Here is a 27,530-nt window from a genome sequence, read left to right on the forward strand (position 1 = left end):
ACTATAAGTACAAACACATGAATTTGTGTACTTAAGTACAGTAATTCATGTGTTTGTACTTTGTTACATTACAACACTGTCTTTCTGTGAGGGAGTGAGTGTAGTTCTGATTTGTTTAAAAAAGTAAATATGAACACATATGTAACTATGACGACTATTGTTTTTGCTGTCTATTGTTTTACTGGACACGCATTAGGAACTTGTGTGTGTTCAGTTGTTTGTTTCCACTTGAAGGAACTTGGAAATTCTGACTTCTGAGTACAGCTGAAACACACCCATACTTCATACCTTACATTTGTGTTGTAGCTTCCTTATTTATATATCTTATTATGTTTTCCTATCGTATGTACACTTATGTTTAATAATTTTATTTGTTTAGAGTGGTGGTTCTCAAACTTTTTATACCAAGTACCACCTGATAGAATATTAAGCTCTTGAAGAAACACCACATTATCACCAACATTAAAATACAGTGGTGTAAATAGGTCGAGCAAAGTCAGCTACAGGAGGCAGATTTATTCCCTAAGCTCCACTCCTATCACATACCCTGGTATATACAGTAAAACTGTATTTTTGATTTTCCTCCAAGTACCACCAGAGGAAGTCTGCTTAATACTGGTGGTACACGTACCACAGTTTGAGATCCATGGGGTTAAACAACAAAAAATGACAAAAAAATGTAGTGTTCCTGTTATGAGAAATCACTGACAACAAGAAAGACACGCAGAGTAAAAAATGTCACCACATGATCTGAGCTGCTGTGTTTCCATGAGGAATGAGCCAAAACAATATTCTGCATCGGAGAAGCTTCAATACTCAAAAATCAAAAATCACTGGATCGGATTTCAAAAACAGAGGGAAAAAAAACTGAAAGAATCTGATATGATCCCATTAACCTCGACATCACATCCAAGCAGAGGCTGCACAGAGAGACGTGTGCCACTGGTGTCATGTGAGTGAGGAGTGCAAATGTCTGCTGAGCTGCAGTTATTATGTCAGCTTTGTGGAGTTATTTTAGGATAAAAGAAGGAAAGAAAAGCAACAGATGAAAGTCATTTTGTCAAAAACACTGATATTGGTTGGCTGTGATATCGCAAAGTCTTTACTGAAGCTGCCAGATATGGAGAAAAACGTTACATTACAATTATTTTTGACAGAAACTGCAACTGCAAAAATTATTCAAATTGGTGTAACTGATAATTGTCACCAAATAAAACATATTTCCTCCACTGAAGATCAAGATTTTTGGGCTGAATTCCTGCAGCACGGCATAATTTCTTCATAATTCCATTTTACTGCCACAGATTTTATCTTACCTGCATAACTGCAGTGTCTATCTATTTTGATTTTTGGGCGATTTCCATTATTTTGCATTTCACTGAGCAGATTTTTACTGTGAATATGACAATAAACTTCTTGAATGTTAAGGAAGAAAGCAAATTAGCATTTTTCCAAAAAATGTTGAACTATTCCCTTAAATCATATGAAGATTTGGGCCAAAAGTTTTAGTTTTTGGCCCAGTGATCGTTGAGTCATGCGATATCGATAGAAACTTTTTTATCAGCACCTGCAGATATATTACGGTCCTTTTATGCTGGAGGGCAATAAAAAGACATTTTTGTTAGGTTAATTAGGAGTTTGGACGAGTTCTTCGTGTAATAATTTTTTCCAGGCACCAGATTTGAAAAACTTTCTCGCTCACCATCATCGAGGTACATCTGGTCCAGCTCCTGTGGTTCTTGTTTGATGCTGACGGTCAGCGTCGGGGAGCCGCCGTCCTCCTGCAGGGAGGACCGTGGTCTTTCTGGCACTTTGGCGTGCTGCTGCTGCTGCTGCTGCTTGGCGTCGGGGCTGGTGCTGGCGCTGACCGGCTGGACCGGCGTGATGCAGAGGGTCGGAGAGAAGGGGGCGTCAGTCGGGGTGGAGGGCTGCGAGGTCGGGGAGGAGGAGGAGGAGGAGCTGCTGGGCGGGTAGAGGCTGGGCAGCTGGTAGCGGCCTGGAGTCTCCTGGATGATGGAGACGTGAGGGATCGGGGACTGTGGGACGGCGGGGAGGCACTTGGGGAAGTTTGGCAGAGACAGGTCGTGAAGTTTGGGGCTCGTACTTGGAGACGAAGAGGCCGGTTTAACCGCCAATCTGTCCTGGCTGACAGGGTAAGCCCCGCCCACAACACACGGCCTCAAGTCAGCGGTCATCATTGGGGTCATGACTTGTGGGGGGAAGTATGGCTTCGGGTGCAGGGCCACGGTGGAACCATGCTGAGTGCACACCAGTGAAGCGTCGTAGTCGTCGCGTGGCTCCGTCTTTATCGTCGGAACTGAGGGAATACGGAGGGAAATGCTAATTAAAGTCTCTCACACTAAAACTAGCGAGTATACCTGCTATATTTTGATTAGCATCAATTTCATTGCCAGTGGTTTTTCTGCCTTTTTCACACCTGCATCACATGAACGTGAATGGTGAGGTCATGAGTGCGCAGGTTACAAAAAAATGACCAAAGAGCTCAATGTCACTCTGTTTACATGGACTCAGTTAATTGGAATAAAAGCCAGATGGGAAATTGAAATACACCAATGTTCCAATTCAATTCAGAAGGAAAGTTAATTCCGATAGGTAGTAGCTGTGGTTTATGCCAATCATCAACAGTTATTCCAATCATGACTTCATGGTTTGGGCTAACACGTGTCTGCCCTACATAAATGAGACAAGTTTCTGGTTTTGCTGTCTGAAAATGGACAGAAACATGGCAGGAGTGGTGGCAAACAACTAGTCTGGAATGATCCAACACAGTTTTCCTATAAGAGACTTTAAAAGAACTCCAAATTATAGAACGTCTTAATGGTCAAAAGCTGAGGAACACAAAGTGGAGACAACAGCTTTTGTTTAGAATAAAGATGTAACACTTCTTCCTCTACTATTTCCTGATATTTGTACAACTCTGCACGTCAGAATGGTTTATTCTGATTAAACAACACATCTTATCAGAATGATTTTAATTGGATTGAAGAAACTTTGCACATGTAAACATAGCTAAGTAAGTTATGGTGGTTACAATTTTGTTTTACTAACTTTTCCTTTGGTCCCTCTTTCGATCTATTGCCCAACAGATGCTTTTATTTTCCCCTCTAGTGGTCGCCACGGCGGATGATCCGCACATTTGATTTGGCAACATTTTTAATGCCAGATGTCCTGCCTGACACAACCCTCCCCTTTAACCAGGCTTGGGCCCGGTGCTCAGGGCTACCCCAGCCCTTGACCAAGTGGGGATTCCAACCGACAACCCTCTGGTTACAAGCCCACTCCCCTTCTGCAGTTCAACTGAGGTGATTGATGGAATTACCAACACTGACTGCTGTCCCATGGTGTAAAAAAATAAGATATGCAACAATTATTCATGGCTAACGGCTAAGCTAAAGGCTACGCTAACACCCAGAGAGTAAATATGTCTTGTAGCATTGCACTGGAAATGATGCGAGAAATGTGCGTCACTGCCACAAATAAAAGCAGACACAGAAGACAGGGTCGTGCGTTTCTACTGATGCCGATTGAAGCCAAAGTCGATAAAAACTTGAGTGCTTTTGCAGAGTCATCTGACGTGGGAGTGAACGCAGATTCAACTGATCAAAAACATGATTAAACCCGGGTTTAAATGGGTTTTTGACCAGTGGGAGAGAGGAATATGTAAAGACATATTCCAACCTTCATGCAAGAGTGAGAGTGAGTGAGTGAGTGAGTGAGTAGGTTTGTGGCTAGGATACCCGCTGCCAAACAAACACTTTCATCAATGAGTCTCTGTGTCTGGGCCTGGGCTCTCCCACCCTGCTGAAAATATTCACCAAACTACAGAAAGAAGAAGAAGGGGGGAAAAAAAGGGATGACTCATCAGCACGAGAAACATCCAGCAGCTTCTATAATAAAAGCCCTATTTCTTTTGGAACTTGCTCTGGCACTAATGTTCTCTGAATGTGTGATATATGACATACGTTGCAAGAGCAGCAGCAGCAGCGTCAGACGCAGCATGGTCCCGTAATTTAAAATAAATTACTACTTGAGACAAAGACAGAGAGAGAGAGAGAGAAAGGATATGAAAGACAAAATGGTGGCTTCGGGGTGTACATGGATTGTGGTTGTTGTACAAACAAGGAGCAGGGCTGAGTTGAAACGAGGCGGTCACTGTGCTCTTGGCCGCTCAAACAGATTCCAGCGCGAAACATGAACTGAATCTTTTCAACGCGGGCCATCAATCTGCCGCAGCTCATGACACGACACCACCGATCGTACAATCATCATTTCATCGCAGTTACAAGCAAACGACAGTGGCGCGCTGACCCCGGGCTTCACTGAACTACTACGACTCGGGCGACTGCATCACAAACCTGGATCTGGTTCCTGCTTTCACTGCTGCGGTGAAGCTGTTTCACATTATAACACAAAGCATGTGTTTGAAATCAAAGCTGAAGTAGTAAATTACTCATACTTTATTTTTCCCTCTGCAGTTTTTATTCGTATATTTTATTGGTGCACACTGTCACAGTGTTGTCCATCTGAATCTCACCACTCTGCTCGTTGCCACTTAAAAAACAGATATTTTTAACCTCACAGGGTGTATCAAACTAAAGAGGGGGCTAATTAGAGTAAAAAAGGAGTGAAACTAGGGCACGTCACGCCTGACTGCAGCTTGAACTGTAACAGAGGAACTGCGATGAGATGGTTACACCAACCGCAAGGACTAAAATAGCACATCCACCCCTATTTTGGGCCTGTTTGGAGGAAATGTGTCTGTCTGCCTGCTGATGCACAGACCCAGTGAGAGGAGCAGAAGAAGTGCAAATGTTTGTCATGCCACATAAAAGTGAGAGAAAACCTGCAATTTGGTTTTTACAATGTGTCTACTGCAGGCCTCGGAAATAAACAAGGTGTTTTTATATGTGTTGCTGTCACACCTGCTGCAGCTACAGCAAAAACAAAATGGGACAAACAGAAATGTATTGAAATTTCCTCGCTTCTGATGATGTTTTTGCACTAATATTTTCACCAAATTTGTTCTAAAACTTTTTCCCCCCCGACTTTAGAATTTTTCCCAGCTGGCTGTTTGCCTGAGCTGTGCTCACCCGTTTGGAGGCACTGACCAGACTAACTGTCCCTGAGTCCGTCCACTCCCTCACACTCGCCGAGTCTCGAGGACAATGCTTCACTTTCACAGTGGGGCACTCCGTCGCCTACATACAGGGCTGGGCCAGTTCACTTGAATCACAGCTTTGAACCACCCACTGGATTTTCGCTCCAAGCCCAGAGTGCAATTAGCAGTGGTTTTTTAGCATTTCACTTTGTGGGTCAGTGTTTATATTTAACTTGGAAATCGGTTCTCCTTTCAAATAACACATTTTTCCCATGTCCCCTTCAACCACCCTGGTGTGTCACAGTGGTGGCCATGTAGAAACAGGTACAGAGAATAACACATTTCATGCATTTTTTTCTCTTTCTGTAAAAGTAAAGCTTTGTTCCTGAGAAAAAAGCACCAGACGAGAGGGAATACACGCAGTTTGTTCTCATCTTCAGATGTGAAAAGTGTTTCTGATTAGTCTGAAATGTGACGGACAAAGAACTGCCTGAGAACAAGAGACCTACGGAGAGAACAGGGAAGACATAGAAACAAACACAAGACAAACTCAGAGGTGGTTTGCTGATATAGTTACTGGTTCACCAAAGTTTTGAGGCTTGGACGAATGGATGGATGATGTTTTTTTGGGTTGGTACAAAAGTATGTATGTATGATGGTGGGTAGGCTGGTTTGTTTGTTGGTTGAAGGGACAAATAGATCGAAGGATGGATGGATTTTAGGTAGATACAAAAGTATGCAAGTTGGTCGGTAGGTAGACTGGTTGGAAGGATGGATGAATGGGTGGATGATTGACTTTAAGTAGGTAAGAAAGTAGGTAGATTGGTTGGTGTGAGAGATGAATGGATGGAAGGATGGATGGAAAAAAATACGGCTAGATGGATGAATGGATGGATGGATTTTAGGTAGGTACTTAAGTATGTAAGGTGGTCAGTAGGTAAATTGGTTGAAAGGATGGATGGATGAATGGATGATTGATTTTAAGTGGGTACGAAAATATGAAGGTAGGTAGATTGGTTGGTTGGAGGGATGATGGGTGGATCGTTTTTGGTAGGTATGAAAGTATGTATGTAGGTAGATTGATTGATTGGTTAGTTGGATGGATAGATGTGCATAGCTAGGTGGACTGATTGGTTGGTTGGATGGCCGGATGGATGAGTGTATCTTGGTATGTAGCTGCATAAAAATGGAGCTACTGTAGGTAGATTGGTTGGTTGGTAAGCTGGTTGTTAGTAGCCAAGTAGGTTGGTTGGTTAGTCTCATGTTGATCTTTCTTGTCAACATTTCAAAAACTAGCTCTTCCGTTATTCACATCCAAGTTAGATAATATAAATCTATATTTTCTAGTGGTAAAATCCAAATTCACTCAAAGAAAAGATGATTATGTCCAAAAAAAAAATCCTCTCTGTAAAAGAAATGTTGATCTCAGACTACTGATGTGTTTCTTTTTCAAGTGTTAATTAACACACGTTTTTTATCATTATGTACTGTATGTCACCTTCATATTTACTGCACTACAGTACCAAGCTTAATGTTGTCAAACTGCTCTAGCTTTTTTTCCATATTCACATTTCATTCCAGAAAAGTAAGCAGCAGAGTGAAGAGAAGAGCTTTACCACTGCCAGGAACGTAGGTGAAACGCTGATACTGGCTTCTTTTCCTCTTTCCGTTGCAGACGTAGAAGTTGACGTGGACGGGAGTGGAGAGTCTTTGGTTCCGGTACGGAGGAATTTCAACGATGAGTGAATTCTGCAAAACAACACATTTAACGACTTGATTAAAAATGTAGTAATAGAATTCAAATGTTTTTGCACAGTATAAAGCGTCCTTTATATCTCTGCCAACTCACTTGGTGTCTGTTGAACATAACTCAATATTGTCTCCTTTTTATTTCTTTGCCCTGTTTAGATATAATTATCTTATCTGCCTCAAGGTTCACCATAACAGGAAGAAACACTGTTTTTTTTTCTGTTATATTACATTATACTGAGGTGTTTGAGCAGAGAAATGTATGGCCTTACAGTGAATCAAACTGATTCAATATGTGTGTTATTATTAGGCCACATCCATACTAAATGTTTTCATTTGAAAATGGCCAATCAGGTGAACTGGGCATGTAAGTGCTGGTGTAAACAGGAAGTTGATTTTCTCTCTTTTCCTGTTATTTACTTGGTTTCACAAAGTTCTACCAACAGAAAACATCAATAGTGAAAAGTCAGAGAAAGGTTATGAGAGAATGATTTCAGTACCGTACAGTACTGTAGTTTATACGTCGTCTCCTTCTACCTCCGGATCAAAGACTGGGGGGCGGGGAGGTCTGAATACACTTTGATTAATCGTATACATGCAGGAATAACTGGACTAAGAATCACATTATCCAGGTATGTTAGTCGGACTAAGACTAGCTCGATTTCATGACATTAAGAAAACCAAATTATTGTCTTAGTCTGTCTAAAAACATCTGGATCGGGGTAGTGTGGATGGTCAGCGAGACAATTCATGTGTCTTCAAATGAAAATTGTGTAGTGTGGATGTGGCCTGTGTCTCCTTTTCTTGAAATCCAGAGCCTGAGTTTGTGTGTGTTGTATGAGGGCGGTAGATACAAAAACCCCTGAAAAATCTGGTTGTAATCCCAAAACGAGCCACCCAGGAACCATGAATTCAGCCTATAGAGAAGCCTGGTTATTTGAACAGTGAATAACTCAGATGGTGTGAATAAATTAAACCGCGGGAGCGTCCAGATAGTTTATTTCCCCAGCAGAGTCTCCTGCCGTGTCAGGAAGACCGCGAAGGCTACAGGAGCGTCTGCTCTCTTCCCTGCGTTTCAGCCTGTGAACACGTCAGCCTCGCACACAACACGTGTGTATGTGAATATACAGCCTGAGTGAAGTGAGTCGGAGGTGTTGCTCAGTAGCCAGAGAGGAAGTCGTACGTCTGCGGCGCGGGGTGCAAGGACGACAGCTGGCCCCCGACAAGTACAGGTTAAAGCTGACACAGGTTTTTATTAAATCACTACAAGTCAAGTGAAGCCAGATGAGGCTTTTTGACTTCTCCTCCTCACCCTTATCCATCCATTCATCCATCCATCCATCCATTCCACGGAGAATTAGCTGATAAAAAGCTCTGGAAACACTCCACCGTTTGTGTAATTGCGTCCAGGTTTGAGCAGGAAATATTTGCGGCGTTGTACTTGAGCGTGGCAGCCGTCCAAGGTGTCACTTCATGCATGCGCATGAAAAACAGGCCCGAATTTTAAATCCCAAACCGTGCACGAGTGGGATCGTTCATTTGAAGGTTTTAATGCGCACACGTGTTGTGCTGTAAAATCGCGTTAAACGCTCACAGGGGAGCGAGCGGATCGTCAAGTTTGTGTAAACAGCTTGAAATCCACACAAGTTTTTTTGGACTTTGTGCTTCACGGCCGTTAATCTACGTTTATAAGAATATCCTGATGTGTCTGATTGTAAATTATTATTTTTTTTAAACGGAAACTAAATCATCCCTCTGGTTCCAGACCTGACTGCCTCATGGGGACGGAGTGTCGGCGCAGGTGATGGAGGCCGTGAGGGATTCAGACTCTGTGGTCTGGTGAAGCGGCAGAGGTTAAACCTGGCCAACGTGGCGTCAGTGTTTAAACTGGGACCAGTCCAGCAGACTGGGGCTGAGGGGGGAGGAGGGGGGAGAGGCCTTTTGTCTATTCACGCAGACAGATGTGTCCCAGCAGTCCCTGTGCATACGTGTGTGTGTGTGTGTGATTTGAGAGAAAGTGTGTGTTTTGCAATGAGAAGACACAGGGAGCAGGTGCAACGCCTCAAATATAGACACCGTCTAATCCCCTCGTCTATCTCCCAGACTCCCACCACTGCATCCCTCCCTCCCTCTCTCCCTCTGTGTGTGTGTGTGACGACAGCACACACTGCCAAGCGCAAACTCAGGTTGAAGGTTGAACTTTCGAAAACCTTTTTCACGTGTTTCAAACACAACCTGGCTGTTTCCATGGCTCCACCTCAGAGCTGAACAAATCCACACTTTTATCCCTGTTAAATTTCACACACACACATTTTGTGCACTTTGTTGTGATGGTTAAGGTAAAGGGACTAAGATGTGTCCTCTCTAAGATATAAACACAAGTTTGTGTGTATGTGTGTGGGTTCATTCTGCCAGTGCAGACCGCTGTGTGTGTGTTTCCAGTGTTAATTATAATTCTGTGGCGAGCACATGGTTTTAAATGAATTCCTTTTTTTAGGAAATGTCCTTATTTGCTTCCTTGCAGTGAGTAAAACACCACATGTCACATGTTTACAGGAAACATACTGTGGACTTTTTTGATATATTCATCTTCATCTTCCACTTGACCTTCATGACTGAAGGTTTTATAATGTTTTTACACTTAACTCTGTGTTATGGTGTGTATAGACCAGTCTCATTGGTGCTATAACATTACTTAAAAAAAAAATAATTTAATAAAATGCTGAAATAGAGGTTAATTTCACATCAAATTGAGCGGCTCCACTCGCTCAAATTGAAATATTTGAACATAAGTGATAATTTCGCATGATGTGATGTTACAATAAAGCCAGTCAGCCAACAGAAACCAACTCTCCTCATCCTCCTTTTCTCTTTTCCAGAGGAGAGAGTCTGAATATTCATATGTTGTCTTCACGTGTGTGAGTAAATAACAAAAATCCTGTGGCCAAAGTTAAACTACCAGTTATTTTTTTTCTTTAACTTTTGGCTGGATATTTAACAGATTTAATGAAGCTCCAGTCAAATATCTATTTAAAGATTTAAAGTTCTAGTCTGTGATATGAGTGTGAGGGTTTATTATTATTAGAAATCAAATATATCTTATAGTTTACTTCTACTTTTCCTCACCTCTACATATTTCAAATTGCAGAGATTGACATGGAACAGTTTTTTTTATGTTTATGTGGTTGTTTGTTCCTATTATTTATTCTTGTAAAATGGAAAATCATAAATAAATATCTAAAAAAAGAAAGAAATCAAACATATAGTACCTGTAAGTATGTTTGTTTATGTGCAAAATCACTTTAAAATCCTTGGAATAAGTCTTTTATATGTACTTTAGACAAGGGCCTTGCTTTCGGGAAGGCCGCCATTTTGTGTTGCTATGTTTTGAGTGTGTGTTTCCCATTGTTGAACATGAAGGCCACCGTAGTTGCCATCTGCAGTCTGACCACTAGGTGTCACTAATTCTTACACACTGGAGCTTTAATTCAGTTTGACAGCAGCTGCTTTATCACTTTTATCCTGAAATCAGAGCAGATTATTCATGATAAAAGTGTCACATGTTTCACTTACAGACTTGGAGGCGTCTCTGTCGACTTTAGCTTCAGTTTCCCAGAGATGATGTCCGTCTAAAACACAAAAAAAAGAAGACAGAGAGGGTTTTTATTAAGAAGAGTCATAAAGAGATCCAACTACAGCAGAAATGAAGGGATCTTGTTATCATCAGCTGCATCGGTGATGTACAAAACTGCTGCTAAAGGGGCATCACACACGTCATACTGTCTGACCTGCAGCTCATGAGCTCATATCCTCAGTCTGACAAAAAAACAAAGCTGAGACAGAAACAAGACGACAAACCCAGAGAGAGAGAGAAATCTGATGCAATCCTTAAAAAAAGCGAGTCATACCAGAGGGATGAGCGACATCTTTGGTGGAAGAGAGAAACCTTGACTTCATCGCTGTGTGGAATCCCAGCATGCTCGAGCAGCTGGTGGGCTCGTTAATACGCAACCACTGGAAACTGACAACTCGCCTCGGCTTTCTAAACCTCTTCTGTTTTTTCTCTCCTCCTCACAGGAATCTGTCTGTTATGCTCATAAAATGATGGTATTGGTATTTTTCTCCTTTTCTGGTAATTCCTTTCCCCCCTTTGCAAACATGCCACATTAAAGAGGTTTTCCCATCAGACAATAAAACATACAAGGATGTGGAAAACAAAGACTAAAGCAAGTTTAATTTGTTTTTCTGCCCAATGACCTATGAGAAAATCTCGATTTTCACCAATTCACACGGAAGGAAGGAAACCAGGGCCACTTCTTTAGATCTGTGAGTCAAAAACTTTAAAACTGTTGTGTGTGACTTTTAAACATTGATTTTCTGATCATTAAAATCCTTAGATTGCCATTTCCTGTATCCTCTGCACAAATCTCGCGAGACTATCGCAGTCACGTGAGATTATTGCAATCTGCAGAATTGTTACTTTGGTGTCACGATTGTCTACTCACCTGAAAACAACAGAACTTTACTGTCCACAGCACCCTCTGCTGGACAACTTGCTAATGACTTTAAACTGTCTGACGCCCTTCTAGGGTGGATGTTTTAAAAGTTTGAGTTTGAATCATCATCTCCAGGTAAACAGTGGATTTGCACTGTGTGGGCATAATAAATAAAAAGTGCATTACTACATTTAAATTTGGAGTCAATTTTCAGGAGATTTTGTCCTGTGAATATTGCTTTCATAACCGAGCAAATGTTTTTTATTTTTCTAAAGAATCAATATCAAATTGAATCAGACATGGAAATTAAACGGGACCTTGTGAATCAGAATCTAATCAATTCAGGGAAATAAATAGCAAATATCAAGCCAAACCTTTGTCAAATGACTTCCTGCAATGCTAATTAAATCTATTAGCTCCATGTGACACTTAGATTCCCACCCTGCACACAGGAAGTGAGGCAACAGCAAAACAACATGGGATATGACACAAACACAACAAAGCGTCGATGAAAAAGATTCACAAGTGAATTCTACTACCCAAAAAACCCCCAACATTTCTTGTCCCCACCTGCCCTTGCACTGCTGCTGTATACACACAAACACTCCCTCAGTCAGGACTGATAGTTTTGGCAAACAGAGTCTGTTTTCATGTGCATTGTCTCAAACAGAGGCTGAATAATAACCTTATAAAAAACAACAAAAAAAGCTATAACTGACTCAACGTGGGAAGATTTGAAGGGAGAAAAAGGTTCAGCTGAGGTCAGACTGTGTGGAGTTTGATAAGCTGAGCGTTGGAGTGGAGCAGACAGAGCCGTGTGGATGGATGCGCTACAACTTTGTTTGTGAGGAGAGGAGGTGGCAGAGACTGAGGAGGTGCAGCCAGACACTGACAGCTTCTATTATGTCTGAGGAGACACTGGGAACCTGTTTACCTCTCTCTGCACTTACTCCCCTTTTCCCTGACTTCTCCTCCCTGTCTGATTCTGGAACTCCGCGAAGAATTCAAACCACATTTATCACTTTAAAAAAACAACAAAATAAACATGTGCACAGAAGGATTCGATGGATATGCAACGCAGGACAGAGGAGAAAAGACTAAAAGGATGTCAATTGTGGAGATTTTCGTGATTATCCTGAGTTTGGTCACTTTTCCAGTGCACCTGCTGAGTATTATTCTCTGGAACTGGGACATGGCTATGTGTTTTAATATTCTAATTTCTTGGCGCGTTTCTCCCCAGACGTTTTCGATCCTCGTGTGCTCGACTTAAAATTTCGAGCACCGTCTGGCAGCTGAAGCCTGCCCTGTTTCCCCCATGCCACAGACTATTATTTAAACACAGGTTGTTATTCATAATAACTCCTGTTATTATGTCTGCACGAGTTTTCAGAAATGAAAAATGTCCAACTTGTGGCCAAAAAATGACAGTCATTATATAAGAGAGCGGGGTCTGAAGTAGAAATGAAGAAAAGGGTGATGCAAGACCTTAACTATAAGCTCATCAGGAACAAAAAAAATTGATTGAAAAATTAAATACATGTGTGTTCAATTGTATTTTCCTATTTATATGTTTAAATCAATTATACATTAGTTAAGACGGAGGAGAACTGAGCTGAAAGTCTGCCAACAGAAAAGTTATGAAACACATATGTTCCTCCCGTTTACACTTAATGGGCAAAGGGAAATAATGTAAAACCTTTGACTGTAAAAAAAAAAAAAAAAAAAAGCTACATTATTTTTCAATTATAACAAAATCCTTTATCGTTATCACTACAGAATGTTTTTGGTGACATTTTTACACAGGATTATGCAAAGGAACCAATGAAGGGCATTCAGGATCGGAGTGATTTGAGGTTGAAGAAACGTTTAAAAAGCACCATCGGAGAGAATTCGTATATCGTGCCTGTAGCGGAGCGAGTTGTAGACATGTGGCTTGAATGCGCACACAGCAGTGTGTGGTACTATGACTAAAACATAACACTTGTAAAGCATGTGTGTGTGTGTGTGGGGGGGGGGGGGGCTAACAGTGTAAACAGGAGAAATGTAAGAGGAAATTGTACAGGATGCTTGGGGGAAAAGGCTCTGCTGGAGATGACATGGTCCTCATACTGTGAGAGGACTGAACCAGAGACACCGTCATCAAACTCACTTTAGTCCTGATATTTAGGCACTAAAGTAAACAAGTCCCTGTCAGTTTCACCCACTGGGCGTCACTACTTCATGTCTCCTCATGGTGGCGCCACTCAAATGAATGAGGGGAAACTTGAGGGGTGGAAGTTACCTGACCGAACAGCGGGATAATGGCGGAGAAAGCTACGTTAAGCTATGAAAGCTACGACTTCATGCACTTTGTTATCTTTGTTGTGAATAAATAGAGAAATCTAGCACTTTTCACCGATGCTTTGTTCTCTTCAGTTAGACAGATATCGCTATACGATGTCTTGCAATATAATAATTATCACATAATCATTGTATTGCGATATTATTGGTATCGGGGACCATGTATCGTGTATCGTATCGCGAGTTACCCTGTGATTCCCGCCACTCATTTATTGGTGAAGTTGCATGTAGCAGCTGAATAACCTTCTCCTCACCCTCCTTTCAAAGTGTGTTGGAGAAACTACGTAGCCTTCAGTTAGCATCAAAACTCAAAAGATATTTAGTTTGTCCATTGTGGGCTACTGTAAAAACATGGTGACTATACAGCTCTTAAAATATAAAAGGCTGATTCAGGGATAATGAAAAACAACAATTTATACAATCAGGATATTAAGTGTCTGTGTCAGTGTCTGCCAAATATGAATTTTACACACTGGGCCTTTAAAATGTTTCAGTATCTGAGGTTGTAAACGATCTACAGTTCAACATGTGGACGTTTGAGAGAGACTCGTCTAATCAGTGAGTCTTGTCAGCCACAGCAGCACCGGTGGGGGACTCAAGACTCACGTGTTTTGTGTGAATGCATTTTCGTGAGTGTAATCATGTGAGAAATTAGACCATTGATTATCTTGTGATAACTCTTGGCAACGTCCGACATGAGCTCGGAACAAAGGAATGACCTCCGTGGGAGTCTTTTCCCCACAAACTGATCACTGACCCAACTGCATCTGCGCAACGTTTCCCAAAACTGACAAGAAGAGACCCGGTCATTTCAGGAAATGATTCAGATGGTTGACCCAGGAGATTTCCCCATACTCTGTGTCTTCACTCAAAAAAGGGAGATTACTTTCTCCACTACAGAGCAGCGGTTTCCAAAGACTGGGTCGGGGCCCACAGATAGGTCGTGGGAGATTTTTTTGGGGTCCTCAAAAAAATTGGCAGAATTCTCCCACATTCACTATGTGTTTTCATTAATTTCACAAACATCTCTTGGGAACTATTTGTTTACCAATTCCCCCCCATGTCAGGGTGTGGAACGACCGCAATGGCCATTGTGTGGCGCTAGAGAGAGAGAGAGAGACCACATGTAAAGCAAATGTACACCTCCGCTCTGAAAGCTTCATGTAAATTAAACAATGTTACCGAAAGTGAACTTCCTGTTGCCAGAATGTGGCACATTGACTTTGCAGGTCATCAACATGGACCCTAAACCCTTAACCCTAAAAAGAAGACGAAAAAGAAAGGAGACATGTTTTGGCCACTACCATGGTTGCCACGTGGCGCGCATGTAGATCAAAGGAAGCTGAGGGCGGGGCTAATGGGAACATTAAACTATAATTCCTGCTAAATTCATCTGATCACCCTAAAACCAGTTTGCAATTTTCGCAGGCTTTCCAAGTGTGGTGACTTTTCCTGCATGGCAAGGCTCTCAAAGAGTAAGTGAAAGACAAAGATGATGACAATGCTGATGAAAAGAAAATAATCAAACCAGAAACAATCAGGCTTTCAAATTTGCTCTTTTCACGATTTATATTGGGTTTTGCGTCACAAACATTTGCCATCTTCAAAAAGTGGGTCCCCGGCTCAGATTTTAAAAACAATCTAAACTAAAAATAAAATGCAATGGTCTCTATTGTTTTCCTTCTTTCACTCTGCCTCTCTGCTCTTTGGGAACCTGTCCAGAGGGGAAGCCTTCACAGCCGACATCAAACTACAGGAGGTAAACATGTTTTTCAGATCTCCCTCTTCTCTCTCTCTCTCTCTCTCAATCGCTCTGCCTCTCTCTCTCTAACTCACAGTCAGATAATTTTTCACATCAATACAGAGACAGAAAATCAAACTGAGCATTATTCGACCTATTGCCAGGAAACTTCCTCCCCAGAGCTGAAAAATGAGCATTGAAAAGTTGCATTCACAGCATGCCTTTTGTTTAAAAAGAGTGCACCGGATAACAGATAACCACAGAACGTTCCAGAGTTACAGGGCAACATCTGCACAAGGCCTGCACCAATGACAATCTCCAGTAGCAGCTCCAACAATAGACACAATATGGTTTCTAACTCGCTGGCCTGCTGCTCTATCGAAGATAAACAACCTAAAAACCTCAACCTCACAAACTCCCTGCCCCCGCTCCCAGTTCTCATGAGCCGCGCTCGCGTTGGCAGCGTCCCAGCTGTGCAGAAGACGCACCATTCACATTTCGTTAGCGGTGGTCTATACAAATCATTACTTTCCCTGAGCAGACATAACACAGAGCAGTCAATGACACAGTGCTGGTGTGCTGTACAAAGTCACGGCAGGCGACGGGGATCAAGCCATATACAATGCACTTATTTGTCATGATGGGTTTATAAAAGGGAATCAAGCAGACCCTTGTGCTCCTTAATTGGGGCTGGGTGGAGAAAAACGTTGATGCCCAGAGTGAAACAGCGGGGTGGCACATGCCCAAGCACTCATAACCTACAGTAAATATAAACACATGCTCTGCCCAGGCACATGTGCCACGCTGAAAGAGTTCCCTTGTCCTCTGACTGATGACTGAAAGTTCCTCCTTCTCACTGGCCTGAAAACACGTGGATTTGGTCAGTTTGTTATTGAATCTTTCTGCGATTCAATATGACAAATGTATACTTTTCTACGTGATCAATGTTTCCTAAAGTTATACTATTGATAGATCTAACCGTTTTTTGACAAGTACTTTTCCTATTAATCTTGACAAACTGTTACTGCTTCAGAAAAGGTTTGTTAAATCTTTCCAAAGCTGTCGTTCCAAATGTCTGTGAAAGTTCGCTGTAGGCAACTGAACTTGCTTGAGTTAAGTTGAAGACATTACACCTCTCGTCCAAGATGTTTTCTTCAGTTCTGTTGCACAATTATGGTTATTTTTAACAAAAATCTGTTCCTGCATATTTCCAGAGTTCAGATTTACCAAATAGTTTGACTCTTTTACTTCAGCTCTAACTCTCAAAGTCCAGCAATCCTCATCCTCCATCTAATAAAAAGTCAGAAGTCTCAAACACTGTGGTTTGATCTTTTGGAATAAAATTATTATTTGGTGTCAAACTTCAAACAATTTTGTGGTAGTTTGATATCAACTGTTGGTAACTAAGGAGTTAATGAGCAAAGAGCATGCTGTTTGACGGAGATCTAACAGTGCTCACGAGGCGAAGAGGAAGTTACGACCAGAGTTGGAGATCATTCCACAAAAGAGAAGAGGAAGACGTGGCTTAACACGTGTGTGTGTGTGTGTGTGTGTGTGAATAATTGAAGGTATGTAAGGTATGTACGTGCACAGAATAAATATGAGAGCATAAGGAGGAATGGCAACAAGACAATGGAACTGGCTAAAATGCAGAGAGAGCTGAACGCGTATTAAACAACATCCCGACAGTGCTATAACGACCCTACCACCATTGAGGAGGATCTATGAAGTCATGGAAAATGACGGACCTGATACCAAACCGAGTTGAGTCGAGTCCAGTCGAGTTGAGTAGTGCGAGAACTGTATAATGTAAAGGTTTTACATGTCATTTCTGTGATTATATTTTTGAAATAAATACATTTAAAAGTTGCATGCAAGCTGCTGTGGTGTGGAAGGCTTGGCGGCTAAGACAAAAAAAAAAAGGTAACAGATACTGACATCAACTAACCTAGAGCTACGACGGTGTCCAACACCGAGCAATATCATCTGGAGGCAGATTATGGAGAAATATGTCTCTTAAATTTCCCAAGCGGGCCTGCAATTTTTATGAATCATGCACTGTAATTTATGAAAACATCATCCTCGCTGTTTATGCGGCTGTAATTGATTTGTTTATGAAAACAGCCATTGTTCTCCGGAGTGTCAGAGGCAGCCAAACCACTGAATGGCTTCAAGTAGAAGTCATTGTTCTATGAATGCAACAAAATCGAGGCCGCTGACCATGTCCGCCGCTGAAGCAAAGCAACACTCCCACTAAACAAAACCACAGCTCTGAGCTGAGCGAAGCTGACGGAGCTACAACAACTGTACCGCCGCGCTTACTTTACTGTGATTCTGCTCTCGTGGGCTCTACAGGATGAGGATGGCCCGTGTGTCTTTTTTTTTTTTCTACAGGTAATTCCAAACACCATCTGGCAGCCTCGCAGCCTGATAATCCTGTCACAGTTCAATTTTCAGGTCCTCGTGCTCTTGACGCTGCTGTGGCCAGCAACACTGCACCATGTTCCAGTTTTCTGCTCCAACTCATCAGGATCTCAGAAAAACGTGGAAGTGAGGAAAATTGAGTCAACAGAAATACAGCTACAGCCATGACTGGAGCAAAGAAAGGTTCAGTGGACGTGAGAGAGTACGAGAAACTGATTATGGTCGAGACTGTGCAGCTGAGCAGATGTGCGAGTGTTCTTGTCATTAGGGGGTTTCTAAGCTGCGAGGATTTCCTTCTAAAGTGAAGCTATTATAAATGGTTGTGGGGAAAGACTGAGCAGAGGGAAAATTGATTAAAATCAATTAGATCGGATTTTGTGAGCAAACAGGCTGAGGCAGGTGAAAGGGCACATATGGAAACCAAACAAACACCCGACTTTCACTATGACAACACAGACACGGCATCCACTGTGGTTAGCCGTTTTAAAGGTCAAGAATGAAAACTCAACTTCGAGTCAAACCACATGGTTTTGGTGAGAAATGTTACATAATATGTCAAGATAATGGAAGGATTTTTCCGTATTGGTGCGCGCCAGGAGAAGAAACGGAGCAATGCCATCGGTGACCATGGGGAGGCAATGTAGCCAACAGTTCAACAACACAAGACGACCATGGGACACATTAAAACAAGAGTTGACCTCACCCTCTGTTAGCGACACGCTTGCCACTTCACTGTGTTTAAACGTAAATTCACATACAACAGTTATCCTAGCCTGGTAGCTAACTTTGCTAAATGTAACTATGGTCACATCAGACACGGTGTGAAGTTTACATACAAAGCCAATGTACAGACATGAGTTGTTGCCAATTTTGCATCGGCCAAGCTACGTGGTGCGTCACTCTTCAGTATCTTACCAGAAAATGACTTTGGTAAAGTGCAAGTCTTAAAATATATGACCTTTACTGTACTGAAATGTACTTAAGTTTTAGAAGTAAAAGTATTAAAAAACTTAGGATTGAGCCATGGTAGCTCAGTGGCAGGGCAAATTGTCTTTCAACTGGAAGGTTGTGGGTTGAATTCCTGGCTCTGCTAGTCTATATGTGTCCTTGAGCAAGACACTTAACCCCATGTTGCAGCATGTGAATGTTAAGTATAAAGCAGCTCATCAAGACTAGAAAAGCTCTATATAAATACAGACCATTACCAACTCTTCTTCATCTTCTTCTGATTTTATTTGGTAGTAACAAGTAACAAAGATAGTTAGAGGAAATGTAGTGGAAAAAAGGTTTCTAGAAATATAAACATAGTAAAGTACAGAAATGTGACTTTTGTACTTAAGTACAAGTTACATTACAACACTGCTTAGCTGTTATGCTAACAGCTACATTTCCCCATCGCGACAGTCCTACGCTAACCTAGCATGAAGGTATCCTAAAAAAGCTTTTCATAGTAGAGCAATGTTGACCTTTCTGTGACCAGTACGAGGTGTTTTTAATGTGAACCAGTTTTCAGAAACCCTTTTTTCTCTTCACAGTTTCCACACACTGTTCATCTTCTCGCCTCTGTCTCTCATTTCTATTTACAGTCAAACTTGTCAACTTACAGACAATAAATCACATCTGAGCAGAACCGAGAGAAGAAGAAAACGTGGAGAAAAACGGAGGTGAATGAAGAACAGGAAAAGGGCCTCATTCAGCAAATGGAGTGACTGTGACTTATCACTGACAGCATCTTCCACGCAGAACGGCGGCCAAATCAAAGCAAGGTGCGACCACACAGGGTCGGGTTTAGATTACAGGCTGATGTCTGAAATATCACATGACTGATTGGCTGCAACCAGCGGTGACAACTGCACCGATGTTATCTCAGGAAAGCAGGCGGGCGCGCGATAAGGTGAGACTAATATGAGCGTTACTGTGTTCAAACAGCCGCGCTCTGACGACAGGAACAGGTGACGGCGTGTGAGCGTCTCTGCAGAGGAAACAGGGGTTTCCTTCACCAGTGAGTCATGCGTGACAACAACAACCCACTCGAAAACATGAATATGAATCTGTGCATGCACGAAAACATCAGCCACTGCTGCTGCTGCTGCTGCTGCTTCCTCTTCTCTCCTCTCTCTGAAAACACTCACGCCAGTGTTTCCCCAGATTCTCATTTGTCAGCAGAGTGGAAACATCATTTAGACCATTGGACACTAAAATAGAAACCAAAACAAATGAAAGTTTTAGTTTGTTGGCAGCTTCTTACAGCAGGGTGACCCATCCTGGATATAATTACAGGGGAAACTCTGACATACATACTAACACAGAACCAGTGGGACTGTTGTGTCGGTGCTCACATGTTTTTTTTCTTCTCTGTGAGAGCGCCTAATTGGAAAATTTGCAGGAAAATTGTGCATTGGTAAAATTAAATGCTTAAGCCCTTTATGGCAACTGAATCCACCACTCAGGATTTATGAGTTCGATCGTTAAACTGTTTCTCAGGGCCGCGCTTTGGCCCAAGTGAAGTAGCAGCGAAGGCAAATTAAATCTTCAGATTCTATCACAACGACACACAGGGACGTGAAAGCAGAATTAAAACACGGTACACTGTATCTTCCTGGGATTATTAGACTGCAGCTCATGACGCCATCTCACCCCTGAGATTAATGACGTCCCGACTCGTTTACTGTGTCTATTTTTAAAGAAGTCCCAGCGCGATCCGCGGGGAACACACAGCGCTCAGAGTTAATGACCTGAGAGCTGGTGGCACGGAGGCAACTTGGATAGAGAGGTGGAAGGATGGAGGGAAGTATAAGAAAAAGAAAAAATAAAGGGGTGGGGGTGGTGGTGGGGGGGGGGGTGCAGCTTTGTGGAAGCCTGGCTCAAGGGTGTTTCCATGGTAGGATTGCCCAGGAATCTGATGCTGGTGCCAGACGTGGGGAAACCCTCGTCAAAAACAAGGGAGCACACCCATCAACGCCTGTCCAGAGACTCCCATGGCCTTAAAGAGAGTCAGATTCACAGCTCACACAGGAGCAGAACCTCCTGCTGCTGCTGCTGACCCAAACTTTAACCATGCTTTATGAAGGTGTGAGCTTATTTTCTTTTCTTTTGTCGAGCTCCATGTCTCAACGGAGTCCAGTAAATACGTTCAAGATCCAGAAATAATGTCATCCGCTCGAGGCGAAGAAGGAAATCTCTTGTGGCAAAGTTACCCTTAGTGGTTTAAAGGCGTATAACTGGTTTATTGTATGTTTATAAATATAATCCTCCAATGTTTACACTGTAAATATTAAGGTTATGCTGCATATATTCCACTTGACTCACTGTCTATTCTTCTATAGTTAATACTTTTCTTTATTGTATATCAATAGATGTTAAACTGCATGTTTATTACAATAAATATTTATTCATTAACTTGTTGACAGAGTTTTACTGCTGTAACACGGTACATGTCTTCCTTGTGGGACTAATAAAGGACTATCTTATCATATCATAAAATATGTAAACATAACATTTTTAATTGTTTGGATTGTTGGAGTTTTAAACAACACTGGCATTATTGCTTTTACGTTATGTTTTCTTCTTGGTTTTGTTTCTCTTTTGCTTTTTATATATGTCCATACTCTTTTATTCACTCTTATTTTGCTTGTGTGTGACATTTTGATGTTCTTGTTGTTCTCTGATTTTGTTGAGGTAGGATCAACCAAAAAAAAATCCCTTGATAATTTCCTCTACATATTAGTAATAAAATATTAATTTAATTTGTAAATATTTTTTTTTATATATATATAATTCAGCGTTTAATTATTAATATGAGAAGCAGCTTCTGCGGAGTTAAGTGATCACACACTAACTAAAAAGTAATTTAATATCATAACTTATTAAATGACTTTAAATTAAATATGTGTATTTGCTCAGTAAATTGTCTATGAATTATTGAACAAACAGGTTCTGGTCCTATTTTCTTTTTTAGATTCTTTAGATTTATTAAAACTACATATATAGATATATATAGTAAAGTAAACAAACTGTCTTCGTATAATTTCATCAGACTGATTTAGGCGTCATAGTTTGGAGTCATTATTTTAAGTGTGTCACTATTTTTTCAGTGTATGTTTTATTGTTATTATGTTAAGTAAAGAAGCTTTAAACAAGTTTTACTTCAATTTTACAACCTCACATAACTTCCGATGTAGTGTAGCAATAACCACGTCTCATAACGGCCTAATTACATTTTTAAAATAGTTTCTGTACATACATTACATTCACACGTTCTATTTATGTAATTCAGTTTTATTTATCATTACAGAACTACGCACATGTTTCTTGTCATGTTTATGTATATATATTATCTGTTGCTAGTTATGTGTTTTCTTAATTCTCCTTCCAGAGTGTTTCTTTAATTTTGAAGGAGCAAATGTAATAAACCGAATTTGTCTCCAGGGATTTATAAAATATGCTGATTCTGAATGTGACTGAGCTGATCCAGTGAAACAACATCAAAAGAACATACAGTATGTGGAGTGTGGAGGTGCCAAAGAGGATATTTATATTTTTCCATCATTACTGATTGTTTATTTTGCTTAACAAGCTGCAGCTTTAGTGTTTCTGCCTCTGCGGTGTATTTACATGATCTGGCGCTTTTCTCCGGAAAAGATTGGGGTTAATCAAAGAGGCCTGTGCTCAAATAATCACTTCTTGTTTTGATAAACAATCTCCCTCCTCCATTGTACAATAAGAGGGTGGAGGTGGAGGAGGTGCAGCCTGAACCTGGCCAACCTTGAACTCTTGCTTTCACAGGTGGAACAATGAAAAAGGCTTCTCTCCTTTTATTTCTTTTTTTCTTACCTTTCCTCTCTCTCTCCCTTGAATGAGTCACATGGCTGATAGGATCACTTGTGTTTACATTGCTGAGCCTCGGCCCACACCGCGCCTCACGTTGCTTCAGCTAAAGCTAATCAAGGAAATTGCTGTTTGTAAACCAACATCTGGGAGCAGTCCCCGCTCCCTCCAAACCAAAGAGACTTAACAGAAAAGAAAAAGAGAAACAAATACTGGGGCCTGGCACACGCACACACACGCACACACACGCGCACACACACACAAACCTGTGTGCATCCACGCCACGTGCGCACACACACTCACATGCACACACACACACACAAACCTGTGTGCATCCACGCCACGTGCACACACTCTCTCTCACATGAACACACACATGCTGCATTTGTGATCCATTCCTCGGCAGAACAGGCAATGGAAACTTCTGCAAATGTAAATCTGCTGGGTTAAAAATACAGCACATTAATGTGCACCACATGTGGCACTCTGGCAAGATGGAGGATATTTTGACGGCAGAGGGAGAGGAGGGAGCAGTTCTTGGGGTTTCTCCAACAACAGGAGACACACACACACACACACGTACTGAGACACTGAAGCCATTCCTCCTCCTCTTTTACCTTGAGCCTTTTCCACAAACACCACTTTGGAGTCATGCTGGAAGTTGTGTCCGCTGAGGAGCATCCTCTCCCCTCCGTGGGCGGGACTCGTCTCCAGGCTCTGCTGATCCACTAGCGGCAGCTCCTGCGCTGATCTCTGGGCTGTTCGGAGGGAGGGAGGGAGAAGAGAAAGCGTACTCATCGCTCAGGCTAATGCACACCCACTCCCCATGCAGACCTGAGCATCCAGGCCCAGGCTGAATCACTACCTAGACCGCTTCCACAGAGGCACGGGTGCAGCTGTAAACCTCGGCCCCCTCGTGTCAGATCCGCGCTCCCTGTTTGCCTCAAAGTAAAAAGAGGCTTCCCCTTCTGTTTATTTGTCTTTTCCTCAAATTAAACTGGATGTTTGCTCTCAAATATTTAGCTTTAAGAGTATCTTTCCTCCCTCTCTACATCTCTTTCACCTTCTGGCCTGCTCTTCTTATCCCTCACTTCCTTTCTTTCTTTTTATCCCCCTCTGAAATGATATGTTATTTGTTATGATTTGTTTACAAACTTTTTTTCCATTTAAATGTCATGGTTAGGTCTCTTCCGTGAAAGATACCTGCAATTTTACTGCAATTGACCGTGACACATGAGTCGAAGCTAAATAAAACCAGAATAATTCTCTCTTGTGAGGATCATCTTCTCGTAATTCGATGCTGCTGCGTTGTGATTTTGATAAAACCCTCATTTTCTGTCTTTGGAAACCATCAATTTTTCCCACTTCCCTGCGTTTCTCTGCGTCTGTCTACTGAATAACCTCTCACACACACACACAGCGAATGAATTTTGGTTAAAAAAAAAAAATACAATTGCTTTGTGGCAGCCGTTCAGAAACTAACAATGGTCTATTTCTAGGGGCTGAGATCATGGTTTAACTACTGTCTTTCATTTACCTCATAAGACTTAATCTCTATGGCAGCTCTCAGAGCCAGAACCACATGAAGTGGCTGATGTGCCTGAGTGTGTCCTGGTCCAGGGAAAGGTCAGCTGCAGTGCAGAGCTTATCAAGACAGTCTTATAAAGACGTCCATTGTTCTTATGTTCATGATTGATTGTATTGTTTGACAAACACCCAGAAAACCTGACACTATTTCATTTTAAGAGGAAAAGGTACTGACTGTATGACATTTTTGCTTACGACATAGCTTCAGCATCAGCTTTCAAATTTCAATTTAGATATCACAGTTTGTCTCAGTGAGCTTGACAATTGTGACGCGACAAGATCCTCGGGACAAAACCCTCAGATATTAGAAGTTAGAATAAAGTATTTTTGTGTATTAGTCTACAGCTAATGTATCTTCTACTACAGCATGCTGCTCTCATGGGCACAATCACAATGCTAACATAATATATGTATATATAATACATATACATATATATACATATATATGTGTATATATATATATATATAAAATTATATAATAATAATGACCCTGAAGGCATGACTGCAATCCAAGTTTAACGTGTCACCATGCTAACGTTAGCTAACAAGCTCAAATATTAGAAGTTACAATAAAGCCTTTTTTGTATTAAACGGGGTAAAGGTGTCTTATATACTCAACTTTTACTAATATCGCTACTACTACTACTACATTATACTGCTCTCAGCATTTTAAGATACATAGCACAATGGTATTGCTAACATACTAATGACCGTGAAGGCATGGTTGTCATCTAAGTTTAATGTGTTACCATATGCTAATGTTTGCTAACAAGCATCAAGCCCAGTTTATAGTTTCTCGGGCTAGCCATTGTTAGCAATACCTGTTAATAACAGTGCTAAACAGTGTAGCAACATGTCCATTGATTAAAATTGAACAGTAGTAAGTGTACAACTGATTTACGGGGAAATAAATAAACAATTAAAAGTAGCAGTTTTTGAGGAAAGGATTTGTGAGGTTGCTCCGACTTTCCGAGTTGGAAAAATTCTGACTTCCGACTAAAATTTGAATGCACCATTAGGTCAAAAAATTAGAATTCTCTGAGGAACGTTATTAAATGTATGTGGTTTAAAGTAGCGTTTATTAATTGATTGTCTTTTAGTGCCAAGGAAATGAAAATATAAACATTCTGACCCCATAGTAGATACTGTAACTCACTTAGTTGACAAAACTAACTACAATTTTATCATTCATTTCTAGAGTCTAGGCTTTTAGAAAAGGAGAGAAAAACAAGATGTACTCACAGCACTCTATGGGATTGGACGCAGCCTGTAAGGACACCGTTCTCCCTGTGGCCTGGTTAATGTGGATCCTGAACACCATCCGTACACGTGTGTTCTTGCGTCCAATGTCGGTTTCCCCCTTTCGCAGCTCGATGTCTGAATTACGCAGCTTCAAGATCCCCGCGCAGTCGATTCTGTTAGTGGAGACACATGACAGAGAGTCAGAGTCTGCCAAAGTCCCTCTGTCCACCAGGCAAAATTATCTTTTATGATGTATGTATAAGCTCACAGTTATTCAGGTGCTGATTCATGCAGCACTGCAGCCAAATTGAAAGTGATATTAACTCTGGATTCCATCAACAGTGTCCTGACAGAGGCTGCAGCCATGTCAAGAGAAGATTAACACCACCACCCTCAACCTTTACACCTCACTGCCTTTACTCCTGGGCTAAATACAAAAGTCTGTAGAAATACATGGCTGGGGACTGTAATTATATCAATATCTTTGATATGATCGATACCAGATGTACTGTTCCACTACAGAAACTTTAAAAACCAAAAGTTATATATTTTTACAGTGTCACAGTCTTCGCCGGCCACTTAATAAAAGACCACCCTGCCATTCTTCTCCACCATTCCCAGTCCGCACAATACCTCACCAAAAACCTAGCTTTTCCACAGCCGTGCTACTTGATGCCACATTCCTCAAAGCCTAGTTAATGTCAACTTTTACACACATTTGAACACTCCCTAACATTCTTCCTGCCAGACACTGGGGTCTGCTCCGCTGGCAAAGTAATCAGGTGTTGATGCTGAGGACCCCAGCTGTTCTGCTCTCCACCTACGCACACAGGCTGAGTGCAAAACCACACACACTGAGGCGTCCGCTCAGTGCCTGACAAATGTTTCAGTAAGAATACAGCTGGTACTATGAGTAGTTCAATCACTGGATTTATTGTAATTGGAGTCATACCAAGTCAAATGTGAAAAAATGTGGACTCATGTTGATTAATGGTTTAATTTAAGACATGCTCCCCTAAATTACCTAAAGAGAAGCTATTTCAGAAATATAATAACGCCTGCCTGTGTTCTTCACCACTTTAATAAAACATCTATACGTTAGACTAAATGTCATGTCAGAACAAATAAATCTCCCGCAAATCCCCGGCCTAAACTTTAAGCACTCTGAGGCGTGTCGTCCGTGAGAAAAGAGAAACCGTATCCCGAGGAGATGGCGTTGTATAAGAGGCGCTTATGTGTTGCATCCATTTAAAAGCAGAGAAAGTGCTGATGCAAACAGGCTGCTCCTGCCTGCAGCTCAGACACAAACACTGGGTCGCTGTTAGCAGCTTTAAGCTTCCCCGGTAATCTGATCTCTGAGGCTTATAAAATGGGAAAGCCACTCGTCTGTTTGCAGGGGGCAACACTTTCAAAACCCAAACACTACAGGGGGGCATGCACACATGCAGACACACACAGACACATAAAACAAGTCAACATCACGTCTCCAGCTTATCAGCTTTTTCATGTTTTGGCAGCAAGGAAACAAAGTTTGGGAGGATTTAATTAACCAAATTTGTACTAAAATCCTCCTCAGAGAGAAGTGAAGGATGCATCCAAGAAAATGCCTTAAATTAGAATTTGAAGGCTTTTCAAATAACAACTCTGTTGTCCATCTTTGCAGAGCAGCCAGAGCAGTGAAAGATGGTCACGCTATCTTAGCAAAATCCATATTTTATGTCAGATGATTTCATGATTTCAAACTTGGACTAAAGTCAGACTAAGAAAAATGTGGACTTGAGATTTGACTTGAATGTGAATAAATATTCATGTCTCCTGTTCTGACCTGGTAAAATCCCCCAAGGAATGAAAGATAAATGTCATTTCTTCATTTTTGGGGCTGTGACTTGACCTTGACTTTGACTTGACCTTGAAGAACTTGATTAACACACAGCTCAACGTGAATCAGTCTCAAATGGCTTGAACTTTCATTTGGAATTATCTTAAATGAATCAAAATGTTGGCA

At 41.5% G+C, this 27,530-nt stretch overlaps 1 protein-coding gene across 1 annotated transcript in view; it reads right to left on the minus strand.

Annotated features, from left to right (window-relative positions):
* nfatc1 (nuclear factor of activated T cells 1) overlaps positions 1-27,530 on the minus strand; it is a 51,324-nt gene that overhangs the window by 13,013 nt on the left and 10,781 nt on the right. The window contains exons 5-9 of the mRNA XM_058619230.1: positions 25,526-25,698; positions 23,314-23,454; positions 10,442-10,497; positions 6,736-6,868; positions 1,703-2,317 (exon numbers count right to left, since the gene is read on the minus strand). Coding sequence (XP_058475213.1) covers positions 1,703-2,317; positions 6,736-6,868; positions 10,442-10,497; positions 23,314-23,454; positions 25,526-25,698 — 1,118 coding nt within the window. The remainder of the gene's footprint in view (positions 1-1,702; positions 2,318-6,735; positions 6,869-10,441; positions 10,498-23,313; positions 23,455-25,525; positions 25,699-27,530) is intronic.

This window comes from Solea solea, chromosome 20, assembly GCF_958295425.1.
Source record: "Solea solea chromosome 20, fSolSol10.1, whole genome shotgun sequence".
NCBI classification, from domain to species: domain Eukaryota; kingdom Metazoa; phylum Chordata; class Actinopteri; order Pleuronectiformes; family Soleidae; genus Solea; species Solea solea.